The 17,713-nt window shown below is 43.9% G+C and overlaps 1 protein-coding gene across 1 annotated transcript in view; it reads right to left on the reverse strand.

The window, feature by feature from the left end:
• Positions 1–17,276, reverse strand: part of LOC311435618 (uncharacterized protein) — a 43,111-nt gene extending 25,835 nt beyond the window's left edge. The window contains exons 1-3 of the mRNA XM_084516816.1: positions 17,132–17,276; positions 5,678–5,775; positions 3,922–4,268 (exon numbers count right to left, since the gene is read on the reverse strand). Of these exons, the coding sequence (XP_084372942.1) occupies positions 3,922–4,268; positions 5,678–5,759 (429 nt within the window). The 5' untranslated portion in view covers positions 5,760–5,775; positions 17,132–17,276. The remainder of the gene's footprint in view (positions 1–3,921; positions 4,269–5,677; positions 5,776–17,131) is intronic.
• Between the last annotated feature and the right edge of the window lie 437 nt (positions 17,277–17,713).

A 17,713-nucleotide genomic window follows, 5' to 3' on the forward strand; every position in this document is an offset into this window, starting at 1 on the left:
TGGGGCAGTTCCAAAACCATTTATCTGTCATGCACACAGTAATGTCATGGAAACTTCACTCTGAACAACATATCAAAAATGTCCTTCCAGCAGTACTAACTGTTCTGGAATTTCTACAAATAGTGGATGACAATTTTCTAACCAAGAAGTAAAAGTTAGTGGTAGTGAAGGTGGAAGTGATTATGTTTGATTCCTGTCCAAGCCAGTTAAAAACATGAGGCATTTCAAGACAGCCAGTTTCACAAAGCTGTATCAAGTACAAGCCAGCTGTAAGGAAAGATTGAAGACTAAAATGCAATGACTGTTTTGTGTAGCTTTTTTTTTTTTTTTTTTTTACCTGGATGTAAAAAGAACTAAACAAGAACAACAAAAATAAACTAAATGTGTAAGCAAGAAAACATACTGACATGGTTCAAAAACAAACTAAGCTAGAAAGGGATGATTACTAGTAAAGATGAATGGCTGTTTGGGTGGATGTTTAGAACATAGATGTTGTAAACACTGAAAATACATTAAAATCTTGGAGCTATAGAAAACTACTAAAAAAAGCAAAGGGATACAGGATTACACATATGACCAAAGGAAAAGTAAGATGTCTGAGCGCATTAGGAACAATTGTAACCCTACCAATCCTATTAGCCCATGAATACTAAGAACATATACACTAAGAACATCATGAATACTAAGAACATCTGAACAGTCAGTAATAATACAGAAAGTCCAAAGTGTTCAGCAAATACATCCATTCTTTGTCTGGGAGAAAAACAGATATTGTATTCATCTCATAAGGAAAGGATGAACATTTTTGACTCTAGCCATAATCAACACTGATGTAAAACAGTCACTACTACAGTAACATGTTCATATGAGTATATCCAGATACCTTGCAGCAGGATTGCTAGAAGAGCAGATTAGGAAGCTCTTCTGGAGGCTGATTTTAATCACTCATGTCCAGAAGTGGCAGAAATTTGAGAAAGCAAATATCATGGGGTTGTGTGGACATGGTAAAGGAGATGATCAAATAAGTATAGGTCTGTCAGCCTGACACTTACTGAGGGTAAGAATAACAGAAAATTTGATACAAGATTTAACTGCTAAAGAATTCAAGCAGGTACTGGAAATAAAAATGTTTTTTTTTTTTTTTTTTTTTTTTGAATTTATGGAAAACTGAGCTTCTATAAGTTTCTATCCTTTTACTGGAATTTCAGGTTTGCTTGACAAAGGCCCTGAGTCCATAAATGCAGATTGTTTTCAAGCATGGTTGAGTGAAACCTCTCAGCAGTATCCATACCCAAAAACTTAATCATTGCAAGAGAGACAGACAGGACCGACTGCTTTCATTGTTCTCATCTTCAGAAAGGATGCGAAATATTCGGCTTTATCCCCCAGAAAATAAATATTTGTGGGTAGGAAAATGTGACACAAAATTCAGTCTTATGTTCCTTGAAATATATATTTCTTATCAAACTTAGAAGAACGGAGGAAGTCCATTGGAGATTACTAGCTCTAACGTGTAAATTTTGAGTTAGCTGTGGTGATGCAGTAATAGGTTTTTGTCAGTATCGTATTTTAGGAGTGGTATAAAGCCTTGAAGCAGTGTGATCCAGAGCAGCTGCAGAAATCCATAGTTGATATGAGATACTCTTCTCCCCTCTATTTTTATGCACGCTTAGATAATTAAACTCCAAAATGAAGAAATAAAGCATCTGTGAAAAAGTATAAAAGAAACTGCCAACCTCATCTACTGAAGTCAGAAACAGCCATGAAGCATGGGCTCTGTAAATCACTGAAGCACTTTTTTTCCCCAAATATGTAATTTCTTCATTGAATTAAAGCACATTGGATTCCTTGAGGTGAAGAGACAAATTCTCGTTTTGTCCTGAACCTTCTGAAATACTTGGCACGCACTTTCAGTTTCCAAACCATCACACTTGCTTTAAAATTGACTCTGTTTGGAGAAGTTAGGTTGAACTCACAGATCAGAACACGGGAATGTACAGGAGTATCCAAATTCTCACTGTGTTCAGTGGAAATGCAGTCAATGCCATCACTGAAATCTGATGTGCCCCTTGACTCTTTTTTTGAAGGAAGGAAAATGAGGCCATTCTCCCAAATGCTGTGTGTCCCCTTCCAGCTTCAGCCAAGAAATAACAATGCTTCCAAATCAAGCTTGCAGGGGATGCAAATCCCTTGCACCAAACAGTCCTCGCCAAAAAGCCAGACCATAGCCACCTCTGTCTTGCAACACAGAGCTAAGAAATGACCAGCAGTTTTGCTCAGATCACACAAGTCTTAACCTTTGGTGGAAACCCCCAAAGCATGAACAGAGTGGGAAGGGCATGGGACAAGAACCAAAGGTGGGAATGCACATTTGCATCAGGTCTCTGACAACCAAGATATGCTGCCAAATGACTGTTTATAGTTACTCCACTATCACAACATGATTTGCAATATTCCAGAACATACACAAAACAGACTCCAAACCGAGGCTATACCCTGCAGCACCACCTCCAGTGCTAGAAATACTTTCCAAACCTGCTGCTTTCACACCCAAACCAATGTCTGTTTAATAAACACTGCAGGGAGAAAAAAATACAGCCCTGGAGTTTCGTCTGCAATTAGAGAGTACCTTCTGGTTTGTCAGCAGTCAGTTGTTTCTGTTTGAGGACTGTCAAGCACTTTGGGATGAGATGTGTTTCTTGGGTGTTCTCATTTGGGACAACATCACAATGTGGGTGAACAATAATTTTAAAAAGCAATCAGAAAACCTGATTTATGTGCTGAATTAGAAAAAATCTCATGGTGGAATTCAGACACAAGATTATCTTGTTCATACATACGGCATAAGCACATTTCCATCCTAGTTTGTGTTTGTATTTCTAGTGCTAATTACATTTAGTTAGACAAGACAAGGAGATTTTTAAGCTTGTTGATAGTCTTTTTGCTTTGCAAGCCATGCCAGTTGTCAATTATTAGCACCTCACAGTCTTCAGATCTTTACCTCTGACATTTTTCTTCAAAGCCTTTTATTTCAGATTCTTTGGATACTCCTCAGAGCCCTACCCAGTCCTCCTGCTTGAACGTCACTCGCTCACCTTCACATGTTGAGCATTAAGCTGCTTGTTGATTTACTTAACAATACTGCCTTGCAAGATCCCAAGATGCCTGTCATCACGATGTTTGGTAATGTAAGTACTCCCTACAAGAAAAATGAATGGTTTTGGTTTTGTTTTCCCCAATGAAATGTTGCATTCTTACTGAAAATTTTCTGCAAATAAACTTATTGAAACTAAAAGTCTAGCATTTTTATGACTTTCCAAAAAAAAGCTACTAAGCCTAAATATATCAAAGAAAGACCTTGAGCTAGAGCAAGAGTGCAACAAAACATTTTAGTCTCAATTCCTAAAAGCAAGTCAAAATTAAGGATCTTGGCAGGAGTCAAGGTTTCTCCAGCTGAATTTTGGTAACCTGAGAACTTTTATAAACCTGGCGCAAAGCCTTCACCAGCCAAATCATCCTATAAAAGAAGAGCCCCTTCCCCAGGGCCCCCCATGCAGCTCTGTTTGCCATCAGCTGAGGACATGTCCTGCTCCGTCCCAGCCCTGCTGGGAGGTTCTCCACCTTTCCCAGCCAGCCAAGTCCACTTGTATCTCACACACCGCCTGCCCGGGGCCATCCCCTTTTTATGCATGTGCCCACTTGGCAGCCCCCCAGCCCCTTCCCCCTGCCCGCGTTCGTGTTACTGCTGTCTGCACACACGCGGATCGCAGCCAGAGGACCGTGTTGGCACTTCAAATGCTCAACACCTGTTTTGAAGGTTAACAGATGGTGACAAGTATAATCACAGCCTCTGCTGAAGCTTTAGCCAGTCAATTCTGCTAGTATTTTTTGTAGTTTTTTTTCTCCCCCCCCTATACATACCCCGTCACCGTGTAAGCCAGCTCTGCAGGCAGTTGCAACATGCTCCATTTTGTGAAGAAGGGCACCTTTTCTTTCTCCCCATCCTGGTGGCCAACAGCTCTTGATATTGTCCTTCACCGTGCCAAGCCACTGCACCACGATGCGGCTCCTTGGTGGATGCATGACATGAGGGTGCTCCAGCAGCTTTGGCCACCTGTTGGTCGCGGTTACCACACAAGGCGAGGTTACCTCTGGGGCTCCATCCTCAGATTTCACCATCAAGGGCTCCGAGCTCCATGGCCAAGAGGAGTCACAAGCTGCCCTGGTCTTGGTTGCATGCTGCAGGCCAAGGATTTGAGCTGGGGTCACTGCAAGGGCAAGAGAGGGAGGGATGAGCCACAATGCTGGCTCATATATCCTCATCTAAATGTTCCTGCAACCAGAAAGTTCCTCCTAAGCTCAGTCCAGAGGGCTTTCATTTGTCTATGAAAGTGCTTTGACAGAGGTCTTCTCCCCAGGCAGCACAGGCAAATGTCTTGTGCAGGGAGGAGGACGGGGAAAGGGGCACCATTTTGATTTCATTTTAGCCCAGAAAGTAGAGACCAAAGTGTCTCCTTCCCTCCCTGGGAGAAGGTCCTAAGACCCCTGCAGCACTATGGGCATTCAAAGTCCATCTCTGCTACAAACCCTCTCGACCCAAGCTAAACAGCATGGACACCAAATGAGGGTCCTTTCTTTGGGGTGCTTAACACACACTGCAATTGTATCTCAAGGGTAGAAAGCCAATGTTGAGCCTGGTGGATGCAAACTGTATGAGCAGGGAGAAAAAAGCCAGGTTGTTTATTCATAAAACAAAGACTGTCAACTTTTTTTAAAATACATTATTTTCTCCCCAGTTAAACTGAAAGAAAAGGCAGCAATAAATGCTAAGGGGTCATTAAGTCTGCTGTCCAAAATAAGGCAAACATAGCATCATTGGAAAGAGCTGTGACAAGATGACAGTCTGAAGCTCTTGTCCACAGTGACATCCATTGCTCATCTCCACTGCAGCAGGCATCCATAGGGCCACATGAACTTGGTGGCCTTATCCCCATCCCAGTGATGGGGATGCCAGCCACACTCAGCAGTTCACACTCAGGTTCACAGTGATGAGGTTCTTTGTGGTGTAAAGTTGCAGGCTAGAAAACAGAACATGATTTGTGTTTATTTTGTCCCAACATCAAGAAAAAATGCAGGCCTATCTCCTTTGGAGTGGGAAGAATGAGCAGGAAATATGCTTTTTCTTTTTGCTGTCTTCCCAGACATTTAGCAGGACCTGCAAATGAACAAAACTCTCACAGGTTTGGGGAACGGAATAGGATTTCCTCTGTAAATTTCCAGCAAAATGTCAGTGGAATCCACAATTTCTCTGTGGACAGGAGGTTGACAGCAGCACAGTTTTCAGTGGGCTCCCTTACATGCTCTGAAATAAGAAAGTTCACAGAGCTGTATGGCATCCATTTAAGGAGGTGGTCACCTCCTTTAAGGGAAAGACTGAGGAGAAGGTGAAGGTAGGACCAGCTTCTGTTCATCACAGAGTGGTCCTGTGGTGCCTCGAGGTCCTGGCTTTGGCAGATCAGCCCCATGGCTTCATCTGCTACCTGGCCCATGGGATGGCAGGGGGGTCACAGCACAAAGTCACAAATGCAGATGATAAAAGCCTGGCTGGAGCGGCTCGCACAGGTTCACAGTCTATTTGCTCTAAGCAATTATTTCCTCAGATACCATGTGCACTCACCTGGATTACAGCAGGGAAGAGAACTGGCCATCACTGCTGCAAGAGGATCTGCCTCAAGATGACCACGACACTCAGGAGGCATCACAATAATTTTTCCCCTGGAAGGAATAATGAAAATCAGAACCTGCTCCCTCAACAACAGCAACCCGATTCTGTTCCCTTAAACGCAGCCACAACAAATAGCCACCATGCCGTGAAGTCTTATATTTATTACTTACTACATTTAAATGAAAGGTGAGCCCCATGTGCTATTGCCAAATCCAAATGTTGATACACTTTGGAAAGGACCATATAAATTACTAAAAAAGAATAAAAAATTGTAATAAAAAAATCTAGGCTGCTGAACCAAAAGCACAAACTGAAGCACAGGAGGTTCCAGCTCAATATGATGGGGCACTTCTTCACTGTGAGGGTGACAGAGCACTGGAACAGGCTGCCCAGAGAGGTTTTGGGGTCTCCTTCTCTGGAGATATCCCAAACCTGCCTGGAGGCCACCCTACACAATGGGCTTTAGGTGATCCTACTCAGCAGGGGGGTTGGACTGGATGATCTTGAGAGGTCCCTTCCAACCTTGGCCATTCTGTGATTCTGTGTGGGACTGAGACTCCTCCATTGCTATAGAGCACTGGCACATAGAGGTTGTTGTGGATGCTAAGAAACCAAAACGACTCAGCAAAACAGTCCGCAGAAGTGAAAAGGTTATTTAAAGGGTGCTTGCCAGGGCTACGCGCTCGCAATGCTCTCTCTGTGTGGAGGCCAACAACCCTACCGCGGGGGGAGACGGTGCGAGGTGGGGAGGAAGGTGCCAAGTTCTCATCAGCCTGTTCCAGCCACAACATTGCTGCTAAATTTAAATGAAATCTGTTCCCGTCCATTCAGCCCAGTCACACCAGGTGACCTGAACCTGATACATGCTCCAGGACGCTATTTTATTTATTTATTTATTTATTTACGTGCAGCCTGTTCACCTGGAGACCACCCATCCCTCCAGAACACCCCATGACTTCAGGGGCAGCTGGGGCACCCAGCCACTACTGCATGGGAGAGGCCAGAAAAATGCACTAAAGTTGCTGATGTACTGCACTAAATGCCCCCAGGAAGAGCCAGGATTTGCACACTGTGTTGTGTTGGAACCAACTGTTCCCAAAGAGAGGCAAAATTCACATTTTATTTTATTTTATTTTATTTTATTTTATTTTATTTTATTTTATTTTATTTTATTTTATTTTATTTTATTTATTTTATTTTTTTTTCTGAAAGAAGGCAAATCCTTTTCCTTTCTTGAGACAGGAGAAGAGGAGGAAGAGCCTGCTCAGAGCTCTAGCAAAGAGCAAAGAAACAGCTCATTGACTGATCCTGTGCTATTAAATTCAAACCAGTGATACCACACAAGTTTTCCCCATGTTATATAATCAAACAAAACCAAATTTTCCATTCTTTTTCAACTGCACTAATACCATTGGAATGGTGAGTAGTGAAGCACCAGAGAAGTTCATGCTGTAAAATAAGCACCTGGTATTTAGTTTTCATACAAGCTTGGGTTCCCACACTGCATGGATTGGAGGCTATTATCTGTTTTGATATATGTCTTTTGTGATGTATTAGAAGCAGAGCTTTTAGAAGCCTGAGAAACAATATGTTTGCATAGTGCCTGCAACAAACACTGATAATTAAAACATTCTGCGGTTTATTGCTAATATGATACCCAAAAGTCCAAAATGACAACCACACCATCAGCAAAAAAAAATCATAGGACGTGTCCTCAGCAGAAGGAAGAGACAAAACACACCTATATTCCACACTGGCATCCAAAATTTTCCCATTTGTCATAGCCAAAATATTGTCATGAGCACAGCATGTCTGAATGAAATCCAAGACGGGTGGGTGGGAAAATGCCAGACCTTTTATTTTTTCCTCAAAATTTTCTGAAAGGAAATAATAATTTAGTTTACAAAGCCTTTCTCATTGGAAAAAAAAAAATAAAAATCTATTGGGAAAAGGAAAAAAGGAAAAGGAAAAACCATCAACAACCAATTCAAGCTGTATATGATTCTGCCAAAGCAGTCTTTGTAATTACTACCCCAAGAGAGACCTGGGCTCTTACTTGAGTTCCCCAGCATTTATGTAATTAAATACATAACAACATGAAAGAATTTGTAATTTTTGCCATGGTCACTTGTGGCCTGGGCTGGAAGCTGTGGCCCAACTACCAGGACTTTCTTCCATCTGGCCTGTGACTGTTTTTTTCTTAAGTAACCCTGTACGGACTGGATGTGGTCTCCAAACAAAGCCATGGCTGTGAGCACCCAGTGCTTCTGTCTACACTATGAAGACAAATATGCAGAAAAAAAAAACACTCTGAAAGCAGGACCCAACCTGTTCTGTATGTTGCCCTAGAAGGTTAGTGCTGAATCACTCTTTGTGAACATGCAAATGATTCAAAGCAGCTACATAAGGCACCTGACCAAAGCCTTCACCCCAGAATAATCTGGAAGAAGGCTCAGATTTCTTATTCAATATCTGTTTTTGCCATAGTGGATGAATGATTTCTGTCATACAGACTTGAGACAGCTCTGCCTATGATACCTTGTCAACAGGAAAGCAGAGAAAGGCAAATGCCTCTCAATCTTTCAATCTTAGTCTTTCAATCCCTGTGTATGAAAATGGGGATGGGTTTCTGAGCTGTTGGCTTGAGCCTGAATGCCAGCTCTGCACCACATGCATTTGGGACACTAGATAAATAAAGACACATACATCACTTATGTGTAACAGAAAACAGTGGACAACAAGAAAAACCTCACTTGACCTTAAGAAGGAGGTCAAATCTATTTTATGAGCAGAGACCTGCTCCCTGGCACATGGCTAAGAGCACTCACACGTTGCTGTGTCATTCCCCATCACCAGTAAAGCTGCCTCCAGCCCTGGTGAGCTCTCAGCAAATAAGCTGGTCCTAGCACAAGGCAAAGAGAAGAGATCATCCTCTATCTTGATTCATCCCTACATAGCATACTGTGTCTTGAGCACCTGAGAACAACAGCATGGGAGACACCAGCCTTGTAGAGAGGTGGAGCATCTCCCTCGGTCCTCAGCCATGACTCTGCAGTTGGCAGTGCCAGGCCTGGCCCTAGTCACCCACCACAAGGACATCACGTAGATGTTCATTTTAAGTATAGGGAGGTGATCCACTCCTCTGCCACTGTGCAGTTAACTGGTGCTTAGCCAATTAGATTGATCTGAGTGTCCTAAATGGGAGGTAGTCAGCATTTAAGTAGATCATTGACAAAAATAGAAAATTAGAAGGACCCGGGAGCTATTTTGGTCTAACCTTTGACTGTAAATGGTGTGGCTGGTAACTGAGACCACTGGCTCCACTACAAGTAAAAGCCCCATTTAAAGTAGGCAGATTAACTGGATCAAATAGGTTAGCTTCTGATTTTATGTCTTTATAAGTCTTTTCCTATGAGAAATGCTTGTAACAAGGTCTACAATACCTTATACCAAGGTCCCTTACAAAGGAAGCAATTAACCCCTATTATTCCCAAATACCTCCTCTCTTTCATGTCTAACTAACTGTTACTGTAAACCAATGTTTTCAGATGTGGTTTCTTGATTCAGAGCACCAATATCTATATATGAAAATGTGGCTTATATCCTGTAGCAATATCAGAGGACCTCAGTTTCCAGTAGATAAGATCACTGCACTAAACCTTATTTTGGAATGCAATATCCAGCCTCTAACCTCTGACTGATTTAATATTTGCCTCCCACTATAACATCTGAGAAATTATTTTATTTTTATTTTTATTTATTTTCTTCCCAGCCAACACCTGTGAGAGGGAGGGAAGTACCATTATCTCTGTTTTACAGAGGATCACTGTTAGCAGAAACAAGCTAAGGTCAAGGTTATCTGAAATGTCTACAACCCAGACAGAAATAGTTCTTCTGGGTCCTTCTGGGGCTTTAACCACACACTGAAAAAGGTAAGAAAGTTGGTCAAAATTGCTCTTGGAAGCCAAACTTCCCCTGATAGTAGAAGAACACTTAATCTTGCAAAAAGCATCACAAATCCCAGTGGATGAAAGCTGAAATAAAGCACTGAAATAGACTGTATTTTTCTGAACTGTCAGGATAACTAATCTTACCATCATCTGCCAAAGATAGGGTGGAATCCCCATCACTGTGAGTACTTCAGTCAAGAGTGGATGCCTTTTTCAAGCTCATTTGGAAGCTATGAGCTCAATGTGAAATGATATCTCATGGTCTGAATTATGTAGGAGGTTAGACTGAAAGATCATCATAATCCCTTCTAGCCTTAAAGTCTATGACAGATTAGTGTCTTTCATATGGGTAGTTCTCGCTTTCAGCAAATGCTAAATTATTTCAGCATTTAAGTGTTTTGCTGCTGGCTCTGATAGAATTCAGTGTTTCTACCATGCTGCCTTCTAGCTCTTTATCTTCAAGAGAATGCCCTGCTGGTAAGGGCTGACATGAGCTTTGTTTTCCAGTCATCATTTTATTATAACAAGCACTGGATCCAAAAATGGACTGACAACCCAAGATAAGACAGTGGCAGAATATCAATTTACAACCTCCTTCTCAAGATAGGCACATCCCAGAAACACCAACCGAACACATAGACGAAATGCTTGAAAAGCACTTCCGGAGCTGTTTTGCTCATGTTGTTCCAACATGCCAAGAATAATCAAGAATACCTGTCTGGCAAATTTCCAGACTATATTTAGGATGCTAGAACTGGGCTTTAGCAGATGACACCTCCTAATACATCACTTTGGACTGATGTCCCTTGAGGAGAAACCTGCTATTAGAGTCCACCCTAATTTTAAAGTCATGGAATAATTTAGGTTGGAAGGGACCTCTGGAGACCCCTACTCCAGCCTCTGCTCAAAATGGGGTCAACTTCAGAGCTGTCTGCTCCACTTTTGAATACCATCAAGGATGGAGAATCCCCACACTCAAACTAATTGAATAAGAGCAATAAATAATGGGGCCATATGGAGTATACACATTCTGACATATATAACAGAGGAAGTTTCTGGACAGTCCCCCAAGAACTTGTGCTGTATGTTTATCAGTTTAGTGTGATCACAGTGATATGGAAAAGGGATGAACAATGAAATGACCAGATGCTAAAAGTTATCCAGGATTTTCAGATCTAAGCCTGAATGTGAATAATCGTGGGAAGATCTTATGACACTGAGTGACCAGGCAATGAAACCACCGGTAAAACTCAGTGTCAATAAACACAGGTTAATGTATGTGGGAGAATTCATCCTAGCCATACACAGGAAAAGGATTAGAGTAATTGTGAGTAATTGTCTGAAAATTCCAGTTCAGTTGCTTTGAAAAAGAGAGTGATAGGAATTATCGGAGAAGGGCAGAGAACAAAATAAAATCTATTGCATACATCAAAGTTGTGGAGACTGTAGACAGTCTGGATCCATTGTTCTTAATAAGGAGATAGCAAAACAACAAAATGTAGCATGAAGAAACCTGGAATGGCATCTACATGCCAAGTGACTGGATCAACTTTCCAGCTTTAAAAAAAGCTGATAGAGGGATGGGGCCCTGAATGCAGTGGCACTAGAAAGGAGCTGCTCTATCTGCATATTTAATTTCCTCCAGCCCTGGCTTAGGTTCTTTGCAAAAAGCTTGATTACTCACAATTTATAGCAGTGTACCCAGATGTCACACTTAAAATGTGCAGAGGACAGGGTAATTAGCAGCCTGAGATCCTTCAGGTATTTCATTCCGAGATGGCCATATTAGACATACGTGACAAGATCTACCAGAAACCCAACCTTTTAGTCTTCAGAGGTAGACTGAAAGAAGGAAAGAAAGCCAGAGACAGACCTCTGATTCACAGGTGCTCGGGTACGATAAGAATAAATGAGAAACAACTCAAAACAAGCTACGCCTTTCACACCTGTAGACCCCATAATGGGACAGTAACAACCACCTATTCTTTGAGTGGCATCAGGAACAGCAGGGATTCCAGTTTAATGCCATTACTGTTTGCTTATAAATAGTATCAGTGGGTGGAAACTCCCATTTTGTATCGGAACAAACCATTCTACAAGTCTACAGTTTCTCCAGAAATATCAGCATCAGGGGATGCAACATGGTCAGTAGCTCAAGGGACAAAGTCTGAGCATCAAGAGCAGAAGATAAGTAAATTATATTGCACGTGTCAAATTGGGGCTGGTGTACAAAATCTGGCTCATCTGTTACTGTTCCCAGGCAATGAGTCCTGTGAAATAAAAGTTTGCTCCTCTGACTGAAAAGAGCTTTCTCCAGGTCACATCCACGTTTGGCTGTGAGAGGCAGGGACCTGCCACAGGCTTCTGTGATAGATGAACAAATGTATTTTCAGTCAATAGAAGTCAGTACTTTCTAGAGAGACTTTCATGCAAAGTGCTAAATATACTGGAAGATTTATGATGTGGGACATTCAAAAGTAGGATGCCAAAACAGTCAAGTTGGTAGTTCCTACCCATACTCAAGCCCAACTTTTCAGTATGTATAGACCCTTGACCATAGAGCTCTTAGTCTGATAAGCATCAACAAAATGGATTTGGGCTTCTTCTGGTATAATTAGTGTTTAAGTCACAAATCGGTGCTTCTATGTGCTAGTATGTTGACTTCTGCATCTTACAGAGTACTAAAACACTGATATTCACAATAATGAGTCCTGCAAAACCAAGCAAGTTCTGAAATAATGCTAAAAACATGCTGCTTTTGAGTCTCAGTGGTGCCTGACAGGTTTCAGAAACTAAAACTCAACCACACAAAGCTTTGCAAACAGAGAGTGACAGGAAAGTTGGCCAGCACCCAAGCCCATCCTGACAGGGGAAACTGGCACAGCTGTTTCTGAAAACACCTACTCAGTTCACCCATGCACCAAGCAGTTTTACAAGTTAGTCATTAACCACCTCGCCCCCACTGAGGCACACATGGGCTATAATAACTTAGTGGTGCGGCTGTCTTCAGCTGAGTGCTTTGTAGGCATGTAATGGATCTAAACCCTCATGCATCTCTTTTGGGGTCTTGGAGAGCTGTGGTAAGAAGGAGCTTTGGAAAGAAGCTCCCATGCTGTTTTCTGTGGTACTTTAGCTGCCAAAGAGGAGTCAGGATCCTCTGTTGGTATGACCCCAAGTGACAAAGATGAGTTACAAAAAGTCAGCTGAGGCATTACAATACCTGAAAATAGCTGCCAGGAGCTGCATTGCACAGTACTGCTCACTGGCAGCAGCTCACCCAGGATGTGAGAAACCAGAGCTCCTTCTCCACCTAGAAAAGATTCAACTCCCCATATCACAGGAAGGTGACTTAAGCAGAGGGGCACAGTTGCTACTGGGTCAAAGGCATGTCCTGTTGAGGTTGGCCCAACAGGTAGCCACAAAACACTCATGGAGATAGAAATAAGTTAAGTGGAGAGGAATGAGACCTGGAAATGTGGGCATTCAGCAGAGACCTGTCTCCTACTTCTTACTCCAACTGGGTATCCTTATGACTAGGCCATGCCTCCTGTCTGCAGGACAAACTGCCTGCTAAGCCATCCATATTCTCAGTGGCAGGTTACTTCTTGAAGGGACAGGAACAGACAACACAGAAAAAGACCAATGCTTTTCTTCCATTTTGAAGAGATTTGCTTCAAGAGAGCAGCTTCCTGCTGTGGAGCCCCTTGCCCATCGCCCCCCAGAGCAGGACAAGCCTCGCTAGCACAAGGGAGGATTTCCTGAACACCTTCTGGCACTCAGGGAGGCTGCCAGCAAGCACAGGGGTGCTGCAGCAAAAAGCTGGAGAGAACATTTGATAAACAAAAGGTTTCCCTCCCCTTTGTCACAGTGATATTACGGAAGGAAACCAAACACAAAAATTGTCACAGGGCTAAGATAACACCCTGCATGTTGTCTAACCCCCCGGCAGGGCTCCCTCTGCTCTTTTGTGCTGAAAGGCCTGGGAAAGAACACCCTCCAGCCACAGAACCCAAAGTCCTTGTCATCTACAGACCCCCACCTCCCACCGCTAAATAATTTCTGCGGGTCTTGCCGTGGAAAGGTCCACAGCTGCCCTCTCCCAGGCAGCAGCTGTGGTCGCGCCTACTTTCTTTCCTGTCCTGTGCAAAGCCTTTTTTTGCAAGCCCGGCACTGCAGGCAGGGAACAGACCCGGTAGGTGGCATTTCCTCAGCTGCACACAGGATCTGGCCACGGCCATCCCGCGCTGCGAGCAGCAGGCCTCGCTGAGGACTGCCACGCTCTTGAAGTACATTGCTTTATTTCCATCTGGCAGCTCTCTTGTGCAACAAATCAAGCGAGGCATTGTTAGCTTTAAGACAAAAGGGGAGGGGAAGAACAAAAGATCAGAGCAGAACTGATTGCTGTCTTGTCGTCCTCCCTGTGGGGCTCTTTCCTGTTTATGAGAAGTTTGCTGAGGGCTACAGATGAGCCTCAAGTCCAACCTCTGCTCCAGACAGCCTCGAGCACCGGGGAGAAGGAAATGACTCTGAACTTGGCATCACGAGGCCTGTCTTTGCCTGCACGTCCTGCCCCTCTCTTGAGAGCAGACAGCAGACCCTCTCAGAGGAGGCGTGCAGAGCATTGCTTTTTTGTCTCAGCCCTCAAACTGAAGGCAGACTGAAACTGTGGTGCCTAAGAGGATGCAGGGAACCCACCGGCCTGGCGGAGTCAAGGATGTTGTGGTGTCAGCAGCACGTCTAGAAATGAGGCCGCTCTGCAGCACCATCACCTAGCGCTGTGTGGTGACGAGCTGCCCTGCACGGCAGTAACCACGCGAAGGGTTTCTTGCACAAGTGACTCAAAAGGAACAAGGAGCTTGCACCTCCAGGCTGCTGAGCGTGCTTGCTGTGTTCACGTGTGAACAGTTTTGGCCCACAAATACTAGACGTGCTGCCAAATAGTCATGGGAAGGCTCTCCCAGATTTGCAAGGAGATGGCATTTGCTGTGGCATTGACAGAGTCCTCGTTCCCACAATAGAGGCAAACATGTAGGGTCCTGGTTTGGGATCTTTCTGAATTAGAATTGGTTTGAAAACCAAACACAACTGCAGCTCAGAGTGGGCTGTACAGAAGCTCTGTCTTTCAGGAGCTTGGGTACACACCAAGTCTGCCAAGAGGACCACATGTTGACTAAACCATTTAAATGTGGTGTCTCCCCATTTTCCCCTCCAAGCCTCCAGGCCTTCAGGCAACTCTGTTTCCCTGGTTCAGCACAGAGCCTGCTGGCCCACCTGACCACCAAGATCCACAACCTGGCCCTGAAGGACTGTCACCCTGCCTGGCACCCTTCTGTTCAAAATAACCAGCTAAAACATGCTCATTGCCATGCCCTGGAAAAGTTTTTCTGAGAGGTAAAGGTGAACATAAAAACCATCCCCGTGGTACAACAAGGAGAGCATCTGTGAGCAAGCATGGCTCAAAGGCACTCATTTGACCAGAAAGACATTTTCCTCCTGAACTGTTAGCCCTACAAATGCAAGCTGTGGTCTGAGCCCCCCTCTGAGGTCCTGCATGAGCACCTGGTCTATGTGTGGTGCTGCTTCAGCTGCAGCAGGCTGTAGTCCTCCAGCACCCTGTTATGTCTGCTGGCACCGGGACACCCCGGCTGTCAGGGCAAAAAGGAGACAGCTCAGCTTTCGAGTTCCAGATGAGTCTCCAACGTTGGCAGTAAACAACCCACAGCAAATAGGGCACAAGTGACCACAAAGACAGTAAAGTGACAGAGGGCTGGAGTATTTTGCAAGTCAGGGGTGATTTGAGTGGAGTTGGCTCTGAGTTTGCATGCGGGCAGGGCACAAAAGCCCTGCTGGCTCAAACGCAGCATGTCCTACAAGCTAAGGGAAGGAACTGGAGGAGAAGGAATTGGGGGCTGCATGCCCAAAGGATCTGGCAAAGGTAGGACCTTGTTTGCACAGCCAGTATAAGGAGGTGCTACTCAAAAGAGGTCAGTTCTAGCTGCATCATGTAAAAGATGTCCTTCCCTTTGCTGCTTTTCAGACTGATTAATTCCTCATTTTAATTAACAGCTTCCCCAGATGGAGGGGTCCTAGCCTTGCAGGGCTCTTCCCTCCTGCAGCCTTGCTTGGCGGAGGTTTCTCAGGATCTCCCTGTAGCCAGGTCCTTCCCCGGCTGGTGGAGCAGCATCCAAAGCAGCCGTGTGCAGGGGCCTCCTCACCCCGGGAGGTGAGGCTGTCAGCCATAGAAAGGCTGTTGTTCTCCAAGGCAAAGCCCATAAGTGTCCCCCCAAGAGCAGAGCCGTGCCAAAGGACACGCTTGAGCTGGGGTGACACGTCCCACCCGGGCAGTGGCCTGTACCCCTGCCAGTGCACTGCAGGTGGTCACAGCAACTGCAAGCTGTCCTGAAACTGGAGCCTTTACGACTTGTTAGATAACAGATATGGTCCATTAGTTTGGCAGGCCGACAGGCCCCAGTGCCAAAAAGCCCATCTCTACTCAAAAGGGACACTGTTAATGGTAACTCAAGAGGATGCAACAGAAGAAAATAAACAACAGTTGAGGCAGTTGGTATAATTGGCCAGCAGATGAAAATAAATTTATGCCAGCTTGTGAATACGGCTGCTGAGCATGATTCAGTGTGTAAATTGTGTGGCGCAGAAATAAAATTAAGTGAGAGACAAAAGCCAGGCTGCCTCTCAGAGGATATCACAGCCCCAGACACCCAGCTTTTCCCATTTACGCCCATTTCACTCATGTGTCCCCTGATGTCACCAACGTGTGGTTTTCCCAGCCAGCCATAATGCATTTCAGGAGAGACATATGCTTGAGCCAGTGCTTAGACAAACACCAAAATGCCCCAAAACCCAAGCAGAATTTAAAAAAAAAAAAAAAAAAAAAAAAAAAAAAAAAAAAAAGAACATATCCACAGAAAATCCCAACCATTTCAAGTGCTCTTTGAGCACCACACATGAATAACAAAGACGGCGCCTGCCATTTATTCCTTTGCGGATCACTTTTAAGATCAGCTTTTGTTCTGTACTTTTTAGAGCAGCTCAAGCCCAATGGACAAAAATTCCATTCCCAGGAGCACACAAGAAAGAACCATGAGTCCTGGGCTACACATTTCACCTTTACTTTTTTATTCCGTGCTATAAATATTCAGTGTGGTCTTAGCACACTGAGCCAGCATCTTCCTTTATGCAGCTGTGATGACAGCTTGGAAATTGTGATTCTACGAGGAGAAAAGGAGGATGGAGGCTATAGCTGAAGTGAACCATCTAGAGAAAAAGTAAGACCTCAGCCAGCCATGCTGCATCTGGATCTTACAGGCAGCAGAGGAGAAAATCTCTCTCCTTTTCCTATCCTGACCTGGATACGTATAAAACAATTTAGACACCTACTCATCTCCTAGTTTAGCTGCAAACTGCATGCTCTCATCTCTGCAAAGCACAGACCTACCTTTGCAGGAAAGCTCCAGTTCTTGCTCACACAAAGGTGGTTTCAAAGGCAGAGGAGCCCCAATGCTCATGTTCTCTCACACCTTCACAAGGATGTCCTGATTTGTTGCTGGCTCAAACCCTTCCATCACAGAGGGCTGAGGGTCTCCTTCCTACAGAAAGAGCACAGAAACATCAACAAGCTACCAACAAGATCTGGCTTTCATGCATTTTTTTTTCCTCAAACTGATGGGCTGTTTGTTTCCCTCTCAAATCCTGATTTGTATCACTCTGTGTTTTTCAAGAAACAGTCAACTAAGTCACAATGCAAAGCAGCGAGGTCAGTATAAACTCTGCAGAAGATGTTATCACTGCAGTACTAAAATTCTCTCTGTCTTTGCTTTGACTGCCTTGTTTTCTTGAGCCATATGGAAAGACGCTCCCACTGCTTCTCAGCAAAATATAGATGTGAGAAATCTCAAGGGGTATGTCTCAGATAACAAAGACACCAGAATTTCCTTGACAATTATAAATCTAAGAATTATAATTTTTTCCTTTTTTTTTTTTTTTTTTTTTTTTAATTATAGAAGAAATATTTGGGCCA

Source organism: Aythya ferina (assembly GCF_964211825.1).
Source record: "Aythya ferina genome assembly, chromosome: 4".
Taxonomy (NCBI): domain Eukaryota; kingdom Metazoa; phylum Chordata; class Aves; order Anseriformes; family Anatidae; genus Aythya; species Aythya ferina.